The sequence below is a fragment of the Neopsephotus bourkii genome, unplaced genomic scaffold, assembly GCF_033783945.1.
Source record: "Neopsephotus bourkii isolate Nb327-2 ecotype Australia unplaced genomic scaffold, CSIRO-AGI_Nbou_v1 NB_1350, whole genome shotgun sequence".
Lineage (NCBI taxonomy): Eukaryota > Metazoa > Chordata > Aves > Psittaciformes > Psittacidae > Neopsephotus > Neopsephotus bourkii.
In genome coordinates, this window is record NW_026901829.1 from 5,282,755 (window position 1) to 5,307,103 (window position 24,349).

General features: G+C 34.1%; 1 protein-coding gene across 2 annotated transcripts in view; it reads left to right on the forward strand.

Moving 5' to 3' along the window:
• NCAM2 (neural cell adhesion molecule 2) overlaps nt 1–24,349 on the forward strand; it is a 280,251-nt gene that overhangs the window by 210,320 nt on the left and 45,582 nt on the right. The window contains exons 9-14 of one of the 2 annotated variants that reach the window (XM_061366719.1): nt 222–372; nt 10,532–10,719; nt 11,762–11,858; nt 19,985–20,158; nt 20,288–20,338; nt 24,100–24,219. In XM_061366719.1, coding sequence (XP_061222703.1) covers nt 222–372; nt 10,532–10,719; nt 11,762–11,858; nt 19,985–20,158; nt 20,288–20,301 — 624 coding nt within the window. In that variant the 3' untranslated portion in view covers nt 20,302–20,338; nt 24,100–24,219. Of the gene's footprint in view, nt 1–221; nt 373–10,531; nt 10,720–11,761; nt 11,859–19,984; nt 20,159–20,287; nt 20,339–24,099; nt 24,220–24,349 lie in introns of those variants that run through there. The other variant, XM_061366718.1, reaches the window with a different exon arrangement.

The following is a 24,349-nucleotide window of genomic DNA, read 5'->3' on the forward strand; positions in this document are numbered from 1 at the left end:
ACTCCCTTGATTATCATGCCTAGAAACAGAACATATTTTTCTGGTTTTTCTTTTTTTTAATTTGGATAATTTAGAAGTTGCTTAGCTCTCTGTAATAACTTCACCATAGGTGGAGAGATGCTTTCATTCATAGTTGTCAATGGTGTTTAATATGTAAAGTATACATAAATATACATATATATATATATAAACCTTTCTTTTTCCTAAATCGATGTAAACAGAGCCCAGATGGCCGTATAGAAGTCAAAGGGCAGCAAGGAAAATCATCCCTGCATATTAAAGATGTGAAGTTGTCAGATTCAGGGAGATATGACTGTGAAGCTGCAAGTAGAATTGGTGGGCACCAGAAGAGCATGTACCTTGATATTGAATGTAAGTTCTAATATATTTTTTTCTCTTTAAATTTGGTTAAAAAAATAAAAAAAAAAAAGAAGTACATTCTTAATGGAAAGTCAGTTTTTTTCCTGGTAGTTCATGTATAAGTTTATATAATTTAAGAAATCATGTCTTTTTTGTAGTTAGTGATGCTGAATTCTGTGGAGAAATCCTGTATTTTCTGAAGTTGACAAGACCCTTATTGGTGATTTAAGCAGGAAAGGATTTAATCTGAAATCATATTCCAGTAGTACAAGCCACTAAGTTTAATAACCAGTTCTTTGGGCTAATGGAGACTGCTGTGTAATAAGTTAAGGACTGATTTGATCAACAGCTCAGGCTTGAGTTTAACCTTATAAAATTCAACAGTCTTCTGTTTTTTTTTTTCTAGTTCTCTAAGTTACTAATCCCCATCAAGTCTCTAGCTCCTCTTATAAACCCTCCTGGATTTATAAAGATTGAGACAATCCCTTATAGAGATTGTTTTTATTCAAAGCCTTTGAATTTTATCCAGGAGAAAAGGCTATTATATTTTGCTTAGAGAAGAGTCTGGGTCTTCAGAAGGCAATCAGAGACTACATATTTGAAATACATAAAAATTCATTGGAAAATTATCTCTTCAAACTGTTCTTCTAATTCAGGAAGCGAAGCTCTTAAAAAAGTCAGAAAGGCAAAAAAAATCCTTGTATTTCATTGTTGTTCTGTTTCGCTAGAGATTTTCTAAATAAATTTGTTCTACATTTCCAATATGGCTTGAGTGGGCCTGTTTGAGATTCAGACTCTGGACAGAAAATGTCTTTCCAGTGGGAGGGTAGATGTTGGAATAGTATCTGTGGCACAGAAAGATAAGCAGCAGTTGTAAACAGCTGAGTGATTTCCTAAGGAGTTCTGAAAGTGGCTTTAGTGTACAGTTGCATGTTCCATCTTTTTGAGTGACAGGTAATGCATTATGACACAGGAAATGAATCTGCAAGGAAAATGAGAAATGGTCAAAGTTGTAATTGGATGTTAGGAATGGTGAGATTTCCCAACCCATAAGACCAAAAAAATAAATACACTATTAATAGCTTTACATAGCTACTCTTCAAAAAATAGACCTATGAAAGGATTTGAAACTTTGCAAAATATTATTACTCTTTTGAGAATGTACTAATGTACTCTATTGGTATCCTTAGGTTCACTGTTGCACTGATAACTATCTATATGTATATATATTAAAGAAAATATTTTACTAGATAAAAATGCAAGTTTAGTGAAGTTTCTGTAAAATTGCTATAAAATCCTGTCCTATTCTACACAGTGATATGAAATATTTTATAGATTGTATAATATATAAAATACATATTACATGTAACATGTAACGTATATATTATAAGGTTTTATGGTTGTTATGCCTTGAAATCAAATATTAATAATTTTTGTATTCAGGAGAGTATGGACCACATTTTATGAAACATGGGTGACTGGAGTTTAAGAATTTATTAATAGCACAGAATTCTTACTAAAGGGCACGATAAAATCCTTGATACCTCATTATAGCCTTAAGACACATTTCAAAGTGAAAGTTTTAGAACAGTTGCTAAGAATTTAAAAGTAACATATTCTCATTATGTTATTGCAGACTTAATCTTGAATATGTGTGGAGACAATCAAGTATAGTGCTTGAGAAAATGGAATAGCATATTGTTTAGACATACTTCTTAATACAACATAAAACTTTCTAGAGTTCAGAAATCTTCTGAAAATACTTAATTTTTAAAACATAGGTATATTATATCTCACTGTAATGATTATTTTTACAGTATAACAAAATATGTTGCATTTATTGATGTATTATAATGCAGCAGAAATATTTTGGGTGTGATGTAATATTCTGATTAATCAGTCAGAGGGTTTTTTTTCTTCCCTTGGAAATAATTTTGCACTGGTGTATGAACTGCAGGCATAGCCTTTTTGTCTTGCTTAAGAAAGAAAACACTTGTCTAATGATGAAGACTTCTGGTTTTTTAGTGTCCCCAAGAGGAAGTGTCTTCCTTGCAGCAGCATCTCTCATCAGCCTAGTATCTGTCATAAACTTTTCTGCAAAGACTGTGTTAGTACCTCGTTATCACCATTTCCATATAATGCTGTGTTGTCATCAGTGCTAACAGTTCTTTTTCAGTTTTGAGAAGAATATTTTCTGGTATGGCTGCCTCTTTGTGTAATAACTAGTGAGCAGTTTTAGCAGAATTTTTATTATTTTTCATAATATTACAGTATAAGCCTCAATAACTGTTTTAGAATTAAAATAGAAATAAATAAGCAAGACATTATTTTTTGTATTGTTCCATAGCTCCTAGATAGGACTGATCAATGCACCTATGCTATCCTGTAAGTTAATGAAAAAACTACAACAGTTCTCTTTTTATACTTCAAAATATTTGAGAGTTTGTGTAAGCCAGGAGAGGAGCACACTCCCATCACATCCTTAAATGTCAGTGCAGTTAAACAAGCCTAATGGAGACTAAGAGTGCTCTGGTGTCACTGCCTCATCCTCTTACTTAGTGACCCCTATCAGACATAAACCGACAGTAGGATTGCAGAGACTTTCTGTACCTTATCCTTGTTCTCTGATAGGGTTGGTCTTGATGATAAGATCAGGTTTTTTGGAGAGGAAGAGATTATCAGGTTTGATACCAAATAGGCACAGTTAACCCTACCTTTTATCTGAAGTAAATGGTAGGCAGACAGGAATTATAGGGAACCCAGAGGCATTTGTAAGGCCTTCATCCTACAAAGTCATCTTTACGGACAGTTATGTTTAGTTTTCCTAATATTAAGTATATTAAAAAAAAAAACATGAAAAAGAAATATATCATTAAAAGTATTGCTTCATGGACTTCATTAACTGTGAAATTTGATTATACGTACGAAGTGTAGTGTGTGTTGGATAATAATAGTTATTATTACTACTAATAACTAACTTATAGAGAAGTTACTGTGTGATGGCATATATGACATATACTAGGTAGTGGTAATAAAGATGTGTCTATAGTGATAAAAACCATGATAAAAATAGATAGTAGACGAAGCAGGACATACTTTAACATGAGGTTTTCAGAAGGACACAAGGAAGTGAAATGTATAAATCCAGGTGAATAATAACTTGACTTGTACATGTAACAGTATCAGTCTATTTTTAAAGTTGGACATTTCCTATGCATATATTTTCATTTCTATATGGCATTTTTGTCTTTTTAGCTGAGATGTAATTATTTTGAAAAATATATGTTAGGATTATAAAGGACTCTTACAACGCATAATACAGACCTGACTAAAAGAAGAAAAATTCTTATGTGAGAACACATTACTTATTGGGTTCTACAAATAATTCACTGCTTTGATTAGTATTAGAGAATGAAAAGAATATTATTTTGACATCATTCTTCATACTATTTATGCTGTTAGGATGCACTGATGGCATTAATAAATTGGAAAGGATTTAAACAAGCCAGTAACGGCAAGCACTCTGTGGTCCTTAAAAGTGGTTCTCTACTTGCCCTGACAGTTATATCTTCATTTTGTTCAAAGTATTTGCAGCACTTATTTTGTACTTGTAGGTGCACATTGTTGTGCAAGATGCTGATCTCTCTGATTTCTCTTTATCACCAAGTACAAATTCTTTTAGAGAATGCTTCTGTTACTGGAGAAAACATATTAAGACATATTCTTTGGAAGTCTGCTTTTCTGTATACTACCTGGGAAACATCCTAACTTGCAGTCTTACATAACTGTAATTACCAGTTTTCATATCACTCTGTTTCAGTTAATACTCCCCAATTTCATTATTGGTAACGCAGAATGTCCAAAAAATGCCTAATTCCACACTGTACACAAAGACTAGTGTTTTAGAACTGTGACAAATACGTTACATTCAGTAATGTGGTGCATTTTTTCGTACCACAAGTGGTTGACAGAGAATATTTCTTAGAAAGCAATTTCTAAAAAAACACAATTTAATAATTTTAAAATGTCTTACAAAAGTGAATTTCTCTTACCTCTGGTTTTCATGCAAACCTGAATTTTTAAGTTATGTTTCTTACTAGTTAAGTGCCAGCATTCAGATGGTACTTTTGATGGAACCAAAAAAAATATTGTATATAGCCTGTGCAACATTGTCTTTACCTGTAAAGAAACCTGTGCAGTGTTCATTATGCTACTGCATTGCTCACCAGAGAAAGTATTTTTTCCCTTTTTTTCCCCACCACAATTTGAAATGAACCTCATTACTGTTAAAATATTTAACTTTTTTCCTGAGTTAATTAGTCTTCTGGCTTTTCATTTTATGTTAGTTTGCTGTATGGCAGTTACACTGCAGTTAAGGCAGATGCCTTGGATTCCTGCTGTTTGATTTTATATCTTTACAAAAATATACAGAATAATTTAAAAGCAGGTTGAACAAGTAGAGGTACTAATTCCATTTACCTTGAAGGAAGCAAGGCTTTGAATCAGTGGAAATACTACTACTGTGCGCAGGATGTCACCAGCGTAACAAATGTCACAAACGTTGCAGCTACCTGCTGCTATCATAAACTGTAATAAGTGCAGGCAGTTCATACTTTGGATTTGATTTCTGTTGAAAGAAATCAGTTTAGCAACATACCATCACTAGTCACAGAATCACAGGATGGTGAGATTGGAAGTGATTGCCTCTTATCCTGTCACTGGACACAACTGAAAAGAGCCTGGCTCCACCTTTTTACCCTCCCTTCAGCTATTAATCATGAGAGCCCAGCCCTAACTTTAACAGCCAGGAAACAAAACTTATAAACACAATCATATGGCCTAAGAAATAGACAAATGAGAGGAAAAGCAATCAAGAGAAACAAAATGTTGAAATATTCTGGAAAATTATGCATGTTTTCTACCACAATACTAATGGGTTTAGTGAAATTTCTTCTGTCAAATTTATAGGTTAAAATGAGAAAGCAAATGCGGAAAAGGTCAGTCTTCAGCATCATGAAATGCATGTGATAGTTTTGACATGACTTTGGAGCTCATGAGTGTCACTTGTAAGAGTTCCAATTTTTGTTTGGTTACTTGTGCACTTGCATAGAAGAAAATTTGGTATGCCATTGCTATAACTTAAAGGGGATAAGAATGTTGAATGCTGATAAAAAGATGAGGTTTATTGCACAGTCACTTTGCAAAAAACATTTAATCAAAACACTGTACTGAGGCAGAGATGAATGCATATGTCTTTTTCTGATGTCACAACAGCAAGTGTGGCAAAGTGGCTAAAGTGATACTTTGCTCATCTGTATAGTAAATCTACCTACTTTTTAGGCCAAGAGGGTGTAAAAATACTTTTAGAACAGAAATTCCACCATAAAAACTTATGTCAACTTCATGACTTGTTAAAATGTGATAGTCATGTTAGGAATTTCTCTAAATTTTTACCTAATAGAGCTCTATACTGCGTGTTTTTGTTGACCTTGCAATGAGCTTAATGTCATTTAAAGTGGATTTTTAATAGCATGTTGGCTATTTTTATTTTAATAGAAGAATGCAATTTGGAATGTATACAATATTTAGCTTTTATTCTGTTTATCTTCTGATTATTTACTCATTCTATTAATAGGTGTGTATGTCTCAGCATCCTTTCTTACTGACATAATTTTGCACATAATGCAATTCTGAAAAATAAAGATACAAAAAAAGGCAAAAAAGAATTTTCTAAATTTTCCTTGAAGATGGTTCTACTTTTTGAGTTGGTCTTACAAGCTAAAAATGTTAGATGTTTAAATTGATAATTGATGTGTAAATTTAAAACTGATTTTTGTACTTCCAAAATTCAACAGAATTTTGCAAGTCATTGTTAAGTGTTATACAGTGATGACCTGTGAATGAAAAAAAGGCAGCATAGCTTTTGTCCTGTAGCTCCAAGACAGATCCAGCAGAACACAAGCAATATACCTAAGAGTTATGAAGACAATCATCAGGTGATATGATAAGTGTGATTCTGAAATTTTGAAATTTGAACAAAATAAAATACCTTAAATTGAATTTATAATCTTAACGCTTTTTTTCCTCAGTTAACTTCCCTTAACTGCAGAATACTTATATATTAGTATATTTAGAGTAAACCTGAGGCATGTAGCTTTGGTTGTAGTTACCTGAGGCCAGGTCCCTCACATCACAGAGCCTGCCTCTGAGCTACAGTTGTTGAACACATTGGAAGAAGCACAGGGCTAATGTAAGGAGGGAAATACCTGGTGAGTTTGAGTACACTGTACTGGAGATCTGAGGGATATAAGTTATAGGTATATTAGGGTTGCAGCATGCTGGAAACTGAGTTGGATATACAAGGTAATTTAAACAATTATGTTTGGTTTTTTTGTCTGTTTCTTAATGTTTCTTAGAGATTTTTTTGTTGATGTTTTCTGGATAGCACTGTGTGTAAAAATCATAGATTCATAGAATGGTTAGGGTTGGAAAGGACCTTAACATTATCTGGTTCCAAACTCCCTGTCTGGAGAGTTTCTTCTACTTTATCTGCAAGGAAAAGCTGTTCATCCCAAAATATAAAACATTAACTACTGCAAAACAGGTATGAGGGGAAAATATACAAGAGAAAGATGGATGGCTATTAACCAAATTGTGGCAGACTTACAAAAAATTAAGGTACTTTTACAGCATTGATGTCAAGGAAAGTACTAAATTTGGTAGATGATGTGGTTTATTAAAGTCCTTGATGATAGGAAGCTTATTCCAGTATTAACTATCTAAGAGAGAGCCTTCCAGTAATATGCTACACGAAACATCCCAGCATCTCAGACCTGAGAGTCTAAGTCATATGTCTTCATTGTGCAATCCAGGAAAACAAAATTATTTGAGGAAGAAATAGCCAAAAGTTTGAAAACCTGCATCCTTAAATCAAGAAGTGCAAATCTGATTCTGTACGCTGGGGTTTTTTCCATAGTTGTCTGGACACATGTGCTGAATCAGGTAATTTGCCATATCCAATTTTGTATATAATGTCAAACATACCCCAGAGGAGGATCTTTGAAGTTGTTAACTGAATTAACTTCTGTATGAGACAGATGATGTATTAGCCTGTTCTAGAATCACTGTTCTCAGATATTATGCCTAACAAGGATATCTAAATATTAAAGACAGATTTCAGGCCAGAGTTTGCTTCTCTTTCATAGTCTTCTTGTGCAGGTTTCCAGAACTACTTCTAATTGGAGTGCTGACCTGCCAGTTTTTTCTTGTTTGGGAAAATGATCAGCTTGAGTTTAGCTGGTATTGGTGCCACAATGTTAACTACTCTAAAATGTCATTGTAAAGTTATAATTGCTTACACTATCCTACTCATTTAGTTTTGTTTCATTTTGTACCTTTATGATGTTGTCTTTGTTCCTTCTAGGCATCTTTTTCATTTGTATTGCCTTATGTGTCCAAAAATAATAATCTTTCACAGTTCAAGCTTATAGCAGTACTTACAAGCTTTACCTTATTCTGGGCTGAATAAAAAGAAGCATGACCAGCAGGTCACAGGAGGTGATTCTCCCCCTTTACTCACCTTTAGTGAGATGCCAGCTGGAATACTGTGTCCAGCTCTGCACTGCCCAGCACAAGAAAGACATGAACCTGTTAGAGCAGATCCAGAGGAAGGCTACAGAGATGATCAGAGATCTCGAATATCTCTTCCATGAAGAAAGACTGAGAGGTTTTGGGTTCAGCCTGGAGAAGGCTTCAGGGAGACCTTACAGGAGCCTTCCAATACCTAGAGGGGGCCTATAAAGAAAGCTGGAGAGGGGCTTTTTACAAGGGTGATAGGACCAGGGGTAGTGGCTTTAAACTGAAAGAAGGTATTTTTACACCAGATATTAGGAAGAAACTATTTACTGTGAGGTTGCTGAGGCACTGAAACAGATTCCCCAGAGAAGCTGTGGTTGCCCCATCCCTGAAAGCATTCAAAGCCAGGCTGTATGGGGCTTTGAGCAACCTAGTCAATTGGAAGGTGTCCCTGCCCATGGCAGGAGGGTTGGAACTGGATGATCTTTAAGGACCCTTCCAACCCAAACCACTCTATGATACTATGATTCATTGTGTGCCTATACTAACTAATATGAACAGTAACTTTAGTACTTTTCTGAAGGTTTTCAGGTTTTTTAGTAGAGTGCCATGAGGTTCAGATATAATAAATGTCATCAGGTTGCTTTTTTTTAAAACACTGGATTGTATTCAATCTTCTTATTCTGTATATAACTATTTAAAAGTCCAGTATGTTGTCTTAACTGGTAGAACACTGTGTGCAAAAGCTTAAAAAGAACAGTTCATTGATTGATTTTTCTTTTTTTTTTTTTTTTGTCAGGCATAAATTAATCCTGAGTTATCTAGAAGCTAAGCAGAGCACATTTTTTTATTTTTTAATGGTTTTAACTTTTTTATTGATCGTGATGGGAGCTTTTTTCTCCTTTTGTACTGTAAATATATTCTGTTTAAGTATCCTTAACATACATTAATATATTACAAGGTCCATCTTCTCATTTCTACTTGGTTATACTTCATTTTCAGTTGATAGACTTTCTCAATAAATGTTCTGTTTATTAACTTAGTTGTTTCTTAGATATTCTAGACAACTGGAGGAATCAGATTTGTAGACATATAAAATAGTCAGCCTTGTGTTTTCAAAGCCTTGGTTTTAAGGTTTGTTATTTTTTCATACCCATACATATTGTGTGTTTCTGTACTTATACTAACAGTAGTTCTGTAACCACTTAAGCATAATATACTACTTTTAGTAACGAAAAGCATACAAGAAAATGCAAAATTTTGTAGAAAAAAGAAAAAAAAAAAAGAGAGGCATTTTAAACCATTCCTAAAGCTAAAATTTATTGCATAGTCAAATGTGCTCAGTTCTGGTCTCTGTTACACCTACTAGTAATTTTCTACTAAAAAATATTTTGAGAAGATTAGAATAGAATTTTCAGACACGCATATAAAAATATTTAGGAGCTATTTATCAAAACAAAAATATAAATAGATGCATTTTAAATATTAAAAGAGATACCATGACACCAGCTGTAATTGATAATTTCGTTTTGGTATTGAAGTGCTAGAGAGTTTCCCTGACTTGCAGTAATGTAAGGAATACTTTCTTAATACTTTTTAAATACAATAAAAGTGAGATTAAAATAATAATAACAAAAATTTGCAAATATTGAATAAACTAAAAATGTGGTTTACCCAGGACATAAACAGAAGAACAGGGAAAGTTCTGCTGCCTCTCATTTTCTAGAGACTGTTAAACTGCTCCTGCACTTTAGAGAAAGAGTGATTAGAAGAGATAATTCTTTTCCTGGTGGTATTGTGGTCTGAAAGTCATAGTTAGTTTGTATGCCAGCAATTTCCTCTGTGTCATACTCAGTGTTTGCACTTAATATTTAACATAGCCATTTATAGGCATTTATTGTTAAGGAAGACGCACCATGTTTTTATTTGTCTGTAGCTTTCTGATTTCATAAGAAACTGGTGTAAAGATTATCCTAAGTAAGTACTGATACAATACTTTTTTCTGACATACATAGAATATATTGCAACATTTTAGGTATTCTGTTACTTATTTTCTTCTAGGTTTATTCACACAACTAAACTTCTCTCTTCAGAAAGATTTCATAAACTATAAGAGTTCCAGTGATAAGGGGTTGAAGCTCTTACACATCTGCGAAAATTTGGAGACTGAATGTAATAAAATATTCTCCATAGAATTTCTCCATAACAAAAGAAGAAACTGTAAAATCAGCAAATTAACAGATTATAAATTTCAGAGGTCACCTCCCTTTGTGATACAGTATCTGGCTGAAGAGCTCCTCATCTTCAGGAAGAAACATTCTTTGTAATTTCTGAGATAATGTCTTTCTAAATGCTAAATACCTGATAAACATAATTAGCAGGTATTGTCTTCCTGAGAATTTCAGCTGAAGGGGTTTCAGGAGAAGAGAAAGCTAACAAAGGCTCAGGAAACTCAAGATTGAGTACTGATGTTTCCATGGTCAGTAATAAACTAACAAAGCAATCAATTGAAATTTTTATGTGAATATACCTTGGATAAAGGTATATAGCTTGTTTTACTAAAACACTTAATGTATTCCTGTATTACTTTTTCCAGATGCTCCAACATTTGTGTCAAATCAAACTATGTATTACTCTTGGGAAGGCAATCCCATCAATATAAGCTGTGAGGTGCTAGCAAATCCGTCTGCCTCAGTTCAGTGGAGAAGAGGAAAATTAGTTTTACCGGTAAAAAATACAACACATCTGAAGACCTACAGTACAGGAAGAAAGCTGATTCTAGAGGTAAGGCTTAAAAGGGAAACGTGAAATGGAAATGTAAAAGGGAAACGTGGTGACATGTATAGACAAAAGGATTTATGTGACTTCAGCCAAGAACAAAGCAGAAGGGTAAAGTGGTAAGGAACGGCAATTGGCTGTAACAGCTGTTTCTTCATAGAGGCATAAGCTGCTGGTATCTTAAAGGTGCCTGTAAGAATGAGAAGGGTAGAAGACAGTGCATCTTAATTATCAATTTACTTTATTGACTTGGCTAAATTTGGAATGACTCAGAAATACTGTAGAGCAAATCATGGTCCTTAATTAATTCACAACAAAGTGTAACTGGTGTCTCCAGCCCCAGTCTCACCTGTTACAGGGATGACATACTTCCTACACAGACGTGGAACAAGTTAGTTTTCTTCATTTCTGTCTAGTTTCAGGCTTATGTCCAAGCATAAGCTTCTCAGTTGCAGTGGGAAAAAAGCCTGAGAAGCTATAAAGCTAAGCTGACTGGGGGACCTAATTCAGATCCCAAGCAAGAGGCTTACAGTGCACTGAAAAAAAATCCAACATTTTTTCCTAAAGTCCAAGCAAGTAACCTTGATTCTGTAGTAGAGGATATATATTCTAAGAAATACAGTCTTACTCTTGTTTGAAGGTCATCTTTAGGGTTTTGTTTACCCCTATGTTGTTAAGCAAAGCTTGATAACATAAAATATACTTCACAGTCTGTGGCTCCCATTCTACTGTCACCTGAAGAGTTGGTCAGGTAAGCTAGATTCCAGTGAGGCATTGTATTTCACTTTATTGTGAATCCTGCAAACAATAAAAGTAAAATATTATTCTTGCAGCAGATATAGGAATCGACAATTTTCAGACCTTCAGAGTCAAAATATCAGTTTGTGCAAATAGCATGTGTAAAAAAAAATATGAAGTTTATTAGATTTTTTTTGTTTAAAATTAAAATTATAAAGTTGAGCAATGTCCCCATTTTCCATTCTGATTTTTTTTTTAACTTTGATGTTTAATTAGAAACCAATATTTACAAACCATATTCATTTTAAAGATTGCTCCCACATCTGACAGTGATTTTGGACGGTACAATTGTACAGCCACAAACAGAATGGGAACAAGATATCAAGAGTATACACTTGGTCAAGCTGGTAAGTTTGAAGCTGTTCCCTTTTCTTTAAGTATTTTTTCTATTTTAATCAAAATTAAGTTCAGAGCCACTTTTCTCTATTTATTTTATTTCAATGGAATCTTGGCAGTTAATTTTAATTCTCTGAAAGTTGATTTGCCCTGTAAAGTAAAATAAACCATTTCCCTCTGAATATGATTCTTCTTTGGTTTTAATTGTAAGGCCTTCTGATATGGGAAAAAATAAATTAGTAACTTTTTTCCTTTGCCCTTACTTTGGTGAGGCACTGGAATAGGTTGCCCAAGGAGGTTGTGAATGCTCCATCCCTGGCAGTGTTCAAGGCCAGGTTGGATGAGGCCTTGGGTGATATGGTTTAGAGCGAGGTGTCCCTGCCCGTGTCAGGGGGGTTGGAACTTGATGATCTTAAGGTCCTTTCCAACCCTAACCATTCTATGATTCTGTGATTCTATGATTCTACTACATCCTACATTTATAACTGGATTTTCATTACTTCACTGGAGACATATGGTTTGCAGGCAGTAAAAATAAGAAAGAATTTGGAAAGTGTTTTTTTCCCTTTTCTCCCTGGTATTTTCTTGATAAACTAAGGATGTCAAAAGACTCAAATACTTCTGTCTTCATTTGCACTCTTAGTTATTTAAAAGCAGAGTTTGACCATGAACACTAGGTTTAAATTTAAGTTCTGACATATTCTACAAACAACTGTTACAGAATTTCTGAATATTTTTAGGTTCATCTATAGTTGTTTAGGGAAATATAAAAATATGATTGTATGTTTGTTCTTTGACAGAAAAAATTGTTCACTGAGAGCAAATGAGAGTTTCTTAGTATTCCTTTCAGGTATATTTTCTTGTGGAATGGACTAATGCTTGTTGAGCAAGCTTTGAGGTCTCCCAACATTTGTATCTACATAGACAACGCAAATTGTTCCAGTTTTAATGACATCTATGGAGTAATAATGCAGTTTGTACCAAAGGTACAGCCATATTGAAAGGTATACACCCTTTGTGATGCGTTGTTATAGACTATTTTCATCATGTAACTTTAAGGTCGTACCATACTGCCAGACTGGCTGATTCTTATTGATGGGGACAGATAGAAACAAAGTCTCGTATATTTAAAAAAAAATAAATGGAACTTGTATATTTTTTATGCTCTTCAATGTTTCAGCTGTAACTTTTGATTATTTTATTTTTTTTTATAATGAAATAATCTCTTTGGAGCCCTGCTAGGAGGACTTTTGGTGGTACTTCGCTGAAATGTGCACATCCAGTCATAGGGAGGCTTTCTTACTCAGCCTGGTGTTTTAATTTTTACAGTTTTCCTCAATAGGGTGATTATTTTCTTTGGTTTTGTCAGGAATTATAAAGAATAATTGTTTATTAAGAGAATTCTTAGTTGTGAACAGCATGTAAAATTTTTCCCATTACCTCTAAAGCATGGATTACTAGCACACACTTTTACCATGTATACTGTACTATTTTTTTGTCTTTGAAGAGTGATCAACAGTGCTGAGTACTTGTCTCCGGAGTATCATCTCTAGGATTTGTTATGTGTGACGCTTCACTGGAAGGGAAAAGCAGTATAAATACAGTGTGAAATCTGCCAGGATAATTTCTCAATTTCTCAATCTGGAAGACAGAATACTTGCCACTAGAAGTCAGTCTTAAAATCAGGATAGGAATGGGAAGGAAAAACCCCACTTGTACCTCTCTGGTTTCTTACTTCTCAGGGCAGGAAAAAATGATAAAATTGAACAATAATGCCAATGAAAACAGAGAAACTCAGGTTATGGGTTTTGCTGTGCACTGGTTTTTCATAAAACTGTATGTACTTACAAGAGCATCTCAGCACATATTGTATCTGATAATATTTCTCTTAGATTTGAAAAACAGTATCCCAGAACATTGCAGTGCATAGTACTCCATGATAATTATTCTAATAATTAATGTTAATAAAAAGTTTTTTCATTATTAATTGGAAAAGAACACAATATTTTGGTTATGTATTGTACTTCAGCAGATTCTCACACGAGAGCCCTGGAAATTCAAGAAAGAGCAAATAACTCCATGCAGGCTGTATTTTTTTTTTTTTTTTTGCTTTTTAATACAACTATAACAGAAATGTTACTGATGCAGTTTTCAAACAGCTTACTATTTTCTACTATTGCCATGGTGCAACATTTCTTCAGCTCTTCAGAAAGCTTGATGAATACTTAAAAAAAGTATTGGAATTGTGAAAAACTAAGTCAGGGTATATTTAGTGAGTATGTGATGAATAAAGAATTATGGGAAGTTATTATGAAAAGCATGAGCTATATATAGACATTCTGTATAATGACATGAAATGAGTATGTATCCTTACATTGTAGTGTAGCATTTATGTGGGGTAGGGCTGTCAGGCTCCATTATGGTAGGCACTGCTTACAGGAGTGTAATTCATAATATTCAGCATTCTGAAAGGCTTACATTATTAGCATTTGCATCTAAATAGACTTTTTAAAAAATAAAAACCTGCAAATAACTAATGTAGTTCACTGCTACAAGTTTTGCACTTAAGCTAGAATAAGCTGGAAATGAAAAGCAACCAGGGAGATGGAGGATAAAGCCACCACAATAATTACAGATATAAAATGTCAAATGCAGCTTTCTTTCCAGTTTTACTACCTTTGTTGCTTCACTTTGGTAGATTAGGAAGCCCTAATGATTGATAGTTTCCATATTAAAGCCCATAAAACTTTTTTGTGCATTTCAATACAGACAGATCTCCTTCTGTCTTTGACTGTAAGTACTAATGCTGGGGCATAGCATGCTTTCACAATGGTTCTGTCAGGAAAACTAAATACTAGTTCTAGCTTGGAGATAGTATTAAGCAAAGTCTGCTGGTATGATAAATTTTACAAATAATTATCATTTTACTGAATAGTTTCCTCTTAAAATTCTGCCAGAATGACATGTTGTGTTGTGTTTTGTTCCATTTTTCTGCTTTTCCAGTTTTCAGCAGAATCAAACTACCCTTTCTTTTAATTTACTACTAGTTAAAATGTAATTGTACTCACAATGCCAGTATCTTTATTCCTGTTGCCCTTCTTAAGAAATTATTCTTACCAACGATAGAAAAACTTTTCTTTCAGAATTTAGACATGATTTGCAACCATACCATGTTGTATGGCAAGAAAACTATACCTGTTCACTCAAATAATCCAGACCTACTACAGCCTGAATTCCAGACACTTTAAACCTTTCAAAACAATTGAAGAATTGCAGCCTGTCTAAGGTTTCACACTGAAAGGTGCTGGCCTTTACTGGTAAATGCTGAGGAACTTCTGTGATTTTTTTAAAAGGTTAATCACCTTTTAATCACCTGACTTGTGGTGATGAACTCTTGAAAATACCATATGGTTGACATCTTCCTTTTTTCATTGCTTAAGCATTTAAATTGGTTTATACCTAACATGTAGAATGTGAAAAGAACCAGTCTTTTTCATTTCTTGCTACTGCAAATTTATTACTTCACATCACAACCACAACTTTTAGAAGCCTTCTTATGCTCTGTTTTTTCTCTGTGGCAGGCTTAGGCTTTGGCTAGCCAGGTGAGCTTGGCAGATTATCGCAATGGCTTTCAGAGCCTAAGGTGAGCACAGATATTCCTAGATTTGCCCAGCTGTAGCTTAGTCATAGTTTATGTGAAATATCAGTATGCAGAGAGATGGTATTAAGTAGCAAAGCATTTTTCCTTTCTGATATTTTAAATGTTTTTTTTAGAGATACACTTGATTCTTCAAGTCAATATTTTCTTTAAATATTAATGTTTATTTTGCACATAGCAGTGTACAGCTGGACCAAATCCAGAGATCCTTAAATATAAATCCTGATTCACTTCTATGTCTCATGGCCTTACTCATCTTAGATTTTGCTTTCCTCCTCTTCTATTCTGGGATGGCAAAGGGGTTAAAAGTTCAGATAAATAGTCTGATTCATCTTTTTACCTCAGTCTTTCTTTAGTCTTTGCACGTAGAATATACTTTCATTTTTAATGAAGGTTGAAATTCTAATCTTATAATATCATGCCTGGAACTGCATTCAATACAGACTAAGTGTTAAGAGGATCAACTGCTAGCAGAAACCATATTAATAGGCAATGAGCATAGTTTAACAAATAGTTATGAGCCTAACCTGTAGAATTAATATTGAATTTTTTCTCAATTGTAAGGAAGTATAAGCATGTACTGTTTCATGGAGATTTTTGACTCCAAAGGTCTAGTCTGTAGCCCCATCTCTTTCCCTGCCCTCCTCCAGATACTACTTACATTCAGCATTTAGACATAGTTACTTTGATACAATATCTATATGCCAGATATACAGAGACAGGAAAAGCTGCACAACTGCGCTAGGAACATACTGACACGACATAGGAGACAAGAGCTAATTGGAAGGTGAATCTCTGACCCCACGACCTACTCTCACATTGTCACTTCATTTTCTCCATTTACACTACAACTGCTAAACTCTCAGAAGGAAAATTTTCTTCCATAAAACTATCAGGAAAAATAGCTTGAAAAGAAAATGCCCAGAATGGTGGTCATTTATTGAATGAGTTGGGTAATCATAGTACTAGACTTGAAAGAGTACTTACATATCAGTGGAGATAAAGGTGTAGTCATAATTTTGTGTGTACTTCTCTATCAGCTGCAATAATGTTTTTGGAACCAATCCAATACTACTTAATTTAGACCAATGTATCACGAAGTTCATCCATGCTAACCAGCTTTATGTGTCGAGTATAAAATACATAAAGTTATTCTTTGGAGATCTCTTTCTGTTTTATTTTTTAAGGTATTCCTTAACATCATACATTAATGCAGTCACTGAACAGAAGAATAGACATTGTGGAAAGAAGATTGACTAAATGTCCCACGCTTGTTTCTTTTAATGGCTTATTTTAATTTAAAGGGTGACCTTTTGATGAATTATCTCCTGTTTTGACAGAAGTGTAACTGATAACAAAAATAGCAGTGGAACTTCTGAGAAAGTGTACCGGAATCTGTGCCATCACTAGGTGATCTTTAGATCATAATAAAGAAAGCCCGTACTTTCTCTACTGTATAGTCCTTCAACTTATATCCATAAAAATATATAAAGAGTTATCAGTACCCACAGCTGAACTCTAATATTCATTTGGTTGGTCTTAGAAGAAAAGAACAAGAAGTATCCACAGTTCTATCCTTCCAGATGCAGAATTCAGAGTACACAACTTTACAAATTAATCTTCACTTCTGATAAACATTGAGCCAAAAGCCTTGCAATTCTAACATAAAAATCATGGTGATGCTCCAAATAATTTCAGCTGACAGGGGAAAACTCAAATGGTGAAATATTTATCTAGATCAGGACCAGAGGCCTGTTGACTTTGCATGACCAAATTCATACTCATTAGAGAGCTACAGAATTAAATTCAGTTTATTATGTTGCCAATGATCTTTGGGAAAAAAAAAATTCTAGATTTGTCTAGCCTGAAAAATATAGTAGGTATTTTATTCTATCTTAATGGAACTGCTAGTATTTGTTACTGGTTCTGACTAGGAATGTATCTCCTGTTGTATTTTCTTCAGTTGAATTCACTCTTACCTTAAAAACTTATATAGTTCAGCTTTGAAAACTGCATAAAAGTTACCTACATGCATGGGTTCTTTGTATTGTGGGATGTATACTTAAAATAGTACTGTTTATGTATTTCACGCTTAAATGAGTTTTAAATATATTGTGTTGTGCTAGTTAGTCAAAATATATTACTGGCTTTTCACAGAATCTTCATTTTGTGCTTGTTACCAAATGGAATCATATATTTGTCAGAAATTATACTTGAATCTGCAGTAGAAAACATAAGGTTCTTCTTGAAGAATGTCTTCTTCCCTATGCCGAGTTTATTACAGTTGATCTTGCTCAAATGTAAAGACGCAAGGAAAAGTGAAAAGTGATCTCCTTAGCATTATGAAAGTCAGGAACAAATTGTATATGTAAATAACACACTTCTGTTTCATACCATTGATCAAATAATTGTTCTGGTTGAAACTGAAGTAATAGTAATTGTGTAATCAAATATTCATTCAGCCTTAAAACTTTTTTTTCATATTGAAATCTTTTAACAGAAAAAGAATAAAAGTGTTTGGAGTCTATTTCTAATATTCTAGGTATCCAACAGCAGCTTTCAGCTTGCAGTTAAATCCAAAGAGCATTTATCTTCACTACTGCTAAACTATATTCATCTTCCCAAGTGACTGGTATTCACATCATTCATACAGTGAAATGCCGCTTCACTTCGGCTATCCTGGATTGCTTTTGCTGGCATTCTTATGTTGTATTTTTCCCACCTCTGTCAGAACAGTCATTTGAGCTAGGGAGAGAAAGAATGGTGCTTAAGGTACTGTGGCTATTGGGGAAAAAGAATAACGTTTCTCTCAGCTATAACAAGAACCTGCAGGAAAGGAGTCACAGGCTGGTTCTAATCCTCATTCTCCTCTGATTTTGGGATCAATACTTATGCAGCAAGCAGCTCATAACTGTTTCTTCAACATTCTATGTCCTGATGGAATGAATGTTTCCTGGAATAAGATAGGATTGAAGGGTTTGTACCCCTCAAGCAGAGTTTTGCATTCTACTCAAAACTTTAATGTAATGGATTGATATAGTTGGGTCTTTAAGTAAATAATACTAAAATTATTCATCCATGTAAATAAATCTATGCTGGTTTTAACCCAATAAGCACCAAGCACTAGAATTTTCAGGAGACCTGTGTTCAGAGGTATGATATTAGCATTAATACACTCTGACAACTGGAAAAAAATTAGGTGCCTGATATTAAAAGTTTATACAGATCATCCCCTTTAGAGTAGCTTTGGAAGGTGCCCTTTTCCTGAGAATTTGTGGCTGAATATGTCCTTTAATCCATTCTTAAATATTTTATTAACATTTTTTGGCTCATTTTCATTCACATACAATACTGGGCGAAGCTCATATTGAGTCTGTTTATTCCCAACTCTCTGACAGCCCTTGAATAAAGACCCCATTTTATGTAAATAGTTCAGTACCCACTAACTGGTACGCTTTGGCTCAAATTTTTACATGTCCGTATAAAAATATCTTCCATACCGTGCAGACAAAAGTAATGCCAAACCTGTAAGCAGGTATGAAACAAAATTATCAGGTATATCAGAAATTTTTCATGGTGTTTCAGATCCCTGGTATTCTGTCTGCAGAACTAAAATTCTTCCCAGTATTTTAAATTTTTTTGTAGTTATTACACTTCAAAATGTAGCACAATTAGAAAACTTAGTCTTTAGTCTTCTATCTGTTAGTTTGGTCTTACGTTGGAAAAGTAACGTGATGTTTCTCTTTTTAAAGATGTACAGCCCCCAAGGTTATTTCTATGCTTTTGCTTCATATTTATCATCTCAACACCTACAGGCACCTGCTTTATTTTCATAGTTCTTTTCTATTTTGAAAGATATGTACTTGCTTTTGATTTCAAAGAAAATATTTCTTTCAACCTATTACGTAGATTATTTTCTAAATAGAAAAGAGAATAGAAACCTTCCATTTATATTCCTTTCTAGTAGCTTGGAATCCAGTCTTCTGAAAAAAAAAGGATTCGTGTTTTCAGCTGTATTGCAGAGTTTCATAAAAATTGCTAAATTATTTGTACATTTTTGTCTTAATCTTATTTAGAAGAATTCAGACTCTGAATGATCTTTTAAGCCATAACTGTTCCTCTTGTTAAATTGGATTTAAAGTTTCTCATTCCCTTTCACACAATTGTACAGTAAACAAATGAATCTCTTACATTGCCCTACGATGAAATTATCCATTAAAAAAGATTGTATTATAAAAGAAAGGCAGAAATTGAAAGTGGTTTTCCATAATTTTATCATACAAGAAAATAGATGCGGTTTTCTTACAGCTCTCTCTTAGAAAGCTTAAGCTGTTTATCTAATGTAAACATTATTACATCATATTGTAGATTTATTTTTTCACATGTTAAGATGCTAAGAAAACTTTTGGGGGTAAATTATCAACTGCTTAGGTCTGTCTAGTTGCTGCTGATTATTAAATAATGTTTGTAATTTTTTAGATGTGCCATCAAATCCTCACGGAGTACGGGTTTTAGAGTTGTCGCAAACTACTGCCAAAGTTTTGTTCAATAAGCCAGATTCACATGGAGGTGTGCCCATTCATCATTACCAAGTGGATGTAAAAGAGGTAGCCTCAGACACCTGGAAAATAGTTCGCTCCCATGGAGTTCAAAGTAAGTACACAAGAAATAAATGCAAGTACATGCTGAGGCAGGATGTTTACGTAGAGCAATGTTAACATAATACATTCAACAGGTACTCATTTCATTGCATCCATATTTACCCTTCAAGTTTTTTAACAGGCACTGCAAGTTAAAGCAGCCCCAACCATCTTCTGATTTATACAGCAGGAGGTGAATGATAGTTTTGCAGCTATCAGCACAGTGATGGGAGAAAAAAATGCAGTAGAGCATATGATCTAATGTGTGTTATTTCTTTGCCTTTTGCATCCCATAACCCACACACAAAAATGCTGTACTAAGCAGACCATGTTCCAAATTATGGACGTATTTTAGAGAAACATTAATGAACATGTAGTTACCATATTCAGAGAAAGACTTCTTATCTTCTGTTTTTCTTAACCAAACACAGAAACTTTGTGTATGAATGTAATACTGTAAATCATAGTACCATTAATTTTAGTCCAGTAAGCTACTTTTTCTTTCAGTACTAGAAGATCTAAAGACAGTGTGTTTCCTCCAGTTGCAGGGCATACACATTAATGAACATTAGTCTACCTCTTCCCTTTTTTTTCATGTTACGTTTCAGATCAAGTTTCACACTTTTTTCTCATAGCTGTTTCCTTCAGCAAATGGGCAATAAATTTCTCTGATGGGAGCTACACTATACCAAATACAAAAACTCGAGTGACCAGTCTGAGTAATAGGGTGCACTGTACTCAAATGAGGCCAAGCCCGGTAACTATGGAGTGCAATCATGCGGATGCATAATTTAAATGTAAAGCCAGAACAAAAAAACATAAAATACTGCGTTAACTTTGTAGAGAAGTGTATTTACCTTGCTTCCCATAAAGCTTTATATTCTATTATTTCTCTTAGTGTGAAGTTTATGAAAAGATTAATTGACTACATTAGGGAAGATATATAACTTGACAGACTCTTGTTATTAGAGTTGGCTGGAGTTTCCTGCGAAAGTTCACATTGATTTTGAAACATTCTTTCAGTATTACATGCTCTTAAGTTGTAAACAGCTAATTTTGAAGGTTTCTGTATAACATGATTTGATCTTTTTAGAACTATTTCAGTAGAATAACTGAATTGTAATTTATTCTAAAAAACAGAGTAGAATGGCAGGTACAGAAACCTGCAATCCTCATGAAGACAATACCACTGTGAAGTAGATTGTGGGTGTTTAGGATCTCTGCTGCTGTTCCTACTAAAATTGAATATACAGCTTCTTTGAGAAAAAGGCTCTAAATGCTGCCATGTTCCCTATGTCTTCCTTTTTCCAATTTGCCCTTTTGTAGTTTATTCTCCTTTCCCACTTGGAAGTTTTCAGGGGCTTTGCCTTCTTTCAATCACATATTTTCCTCTTCGTTTCATTGTCCCCTCAACTGTACCACTGAGAGTTTTGCTGAAAAAACAAAAACAGGTCACACTGGTTTTGAACATCTTAAAGGTACCTCTGAATAGAATGTATTACCAAAGACTACTCTGAGTGATGACAAAACCTAGTAAATATGAAAAAACCTGAAAAGTCATCTTTGTCTACATCCAGATATACTTAGTAATAGTTAAATATTGGGAAGGTAAACTTTGCTGAGAGGACATTTGACAGTATTAAAAATTAATGATACATCCATATTTAATTAATGATGTTTTCTGAAATCTCTATCCATATACCCCTGTTTAGAAAGACTGAGATGAGACATTTAGGATACTTTTAAGTCTTTTGAATGATAATAGAATTGCATGTTTTTCAGATATTTTCTCATCGTACTTTGGTAACTAAGAACCCCTTTCCCCTCAGTGCCTCGACATCTCAGCTGATTGAGGAGGATGTTAGGCTACACACAGTCAGTATTCTGTATTACGATTTGTAGCTGGGTCATCATAATTTCCACACTTGGTCAATATTCCTTAATGGAAACAAAATCGCTTTTTTTCATCTGTTCACATTTTAGGGACAAATTTGTGGCTAAGATTCAAATATAAATGCTGTTTACACAGGGACAGTTAATTGCTTGCTCATCTCAAGTAATGACGCATACATAATGCATGAGTCATAATTTTTTCCCCAGCAGCCAATGATAAACTATGGTGAAATTTCACAGGATGTCCTTTTATCAGACTGATTTAACTTGAAAGTGCTAAAACAGCACTGCAGCCCTTTCTTGCCATTCTTCAGTGTAGGTAGTATGCAAGTTCTGAAACCATCTTTTGAAAGAGATGCTTATGCCTACATGCAGGAGAAACTTATGCCTAGAAGACTGTTAGCCTTCCAGTACAGAGTCTGTGAAAGCTAAACCACATCTTCCAATCCCTCTCTACTATGAGCAGAAGGAATAGTGTAGTTGTCTTCATAAAATTTCTGAAAACTGTATTTCTCAATGAAACAAATGTGGAAATGTCTGTACGGAAGTTAGTTTGTAACTAAAGTGTTAATAAAGAATTAATAGATGTTTTAAAAAGTTTTTTAAAAGAAATTTCTTCTGAGGCTAGTAAGTCATTAATTTTCTTGTTATTATGACCCAATAATTATGTCTAAAAACTGTAAGTAGAATCACACTTGTCTGGGTTTTTTTATACAAAATATACAATAGATGTTTACAAAAATTGCTAGGCATACTTATGTAAGCAATGGTCCAGTAAATATAGATAAGTTTAATCAGAAAAATTAAGCTGTATGAAATAGATTCAGTGCAAATCTATTCAATCAGCCTGCAGTTCACTTCATCTAGGAAGAATACTGCTGATTTCTTCAAAGAATCCCTCAAAACAGTGGCTTTTGACTCTAACTGTATTAGTTTGAACTGTTTTCAGGTCAAATTAAGGAGAAAATTCCAGTTTTGGAGCTGTAGCCAAGAATATCTTTTTCCTTATTCCTTCCCCATTATCTTTTATAATGAATAAAATATTGTTTGAAAGTCTGCTGATTGCAGCTGTTGAAGGAGAGCACAGAGACTGAAGCACTCAGTAAATCTGATACACCAACTTCAGCCTATAAAAGTCATAATCATCACTATCATAGTTCACCAAGAGTTCAGTGAGCTAAAGGTAGCCAGATTTTTTTCTCCACTTGTTAGGTGCTCTTCTAAACATGAGAATTGTTTTGTTGGAGGATAGTTGCACTTTACAGTCACACTGCAGTGGGCCGGAGCCCTGAGGGGAGGTGGGTGGGTAGGGACAGTCATGGCTAACAGTGCTCTCAGGACCCAGACGTTTATAACCCTGTCAGTAGTGTGAAGAAGACCATTGATCTTGAAGTAACAGAAGCACAGATAATACAGGCAAGGTTCCTGTATTCCCCAAGGAGCATTCAGCAAGAAAGCTGGTAAATCCCTGAGTGTGAGATGTTGCCCATGCACCATCAAGAAGGGGATAACAATCAGTGAAGCGCATTTGCCGTGATTTTCTCCATAGATACAAGGAAACCAGCATGAAGGCCTAAGATACCTGTGCTGGGAAAAATTGACTTCTCACAATCTTCTGTGTGATTTTATTAAATAAAAAAAAAATAAAGAGATTTCCTACTCCATTTCTGAGTAATCAGCAAAGACTTCATAAGAAAAAGCCTGCATTATTAAAAGGCTGTGAGATTCACTCATTATAACTCCAATAGTGAAGCAATTGAGTTCTTGTTTTGTCTTAATAGAATTATAAACATTGGTAATTCTGGTTCAGAGGCAGCAAATAATGCATTCATACTGAAAAGGATAATAAAAGGGACTTAGTTTACACACAAACATAAACCACTGTGAAGGTGTACTTGAAATCTGAAAAAAAGCATGCTCTGAAAACTTCTGTATGTCTTCAACAGGAATGCAAGAAGCTTTATTTCACATCAGCCAACAAAAGAAAAAAGAAACACAACACACCAGACAAATCAAAATGTATGGGCTTTTTTTAGTGTCTTCAAGTTTTGTTTTTTTCAGGAAACATTCTATTGAGTTTCAAGTCTTTTGACCTAATTATTCCTGGACTTAGTTCAGCATTTGTAGGATATTAACATAAAATGTTTTTTACAATGGAAATATTTCCAAAAGCATGGGGTATTTCTTTAAAAAAAAAAAAAATCAAAAAACTGACAAAAAAAAAAAAAACAAACAGAAAATTAATGTAAGAGATGCTTTTCTGAATCTGTTTATTTTGAGGTTTAATGGTCAAGTACGTTTTCTTTTTTGA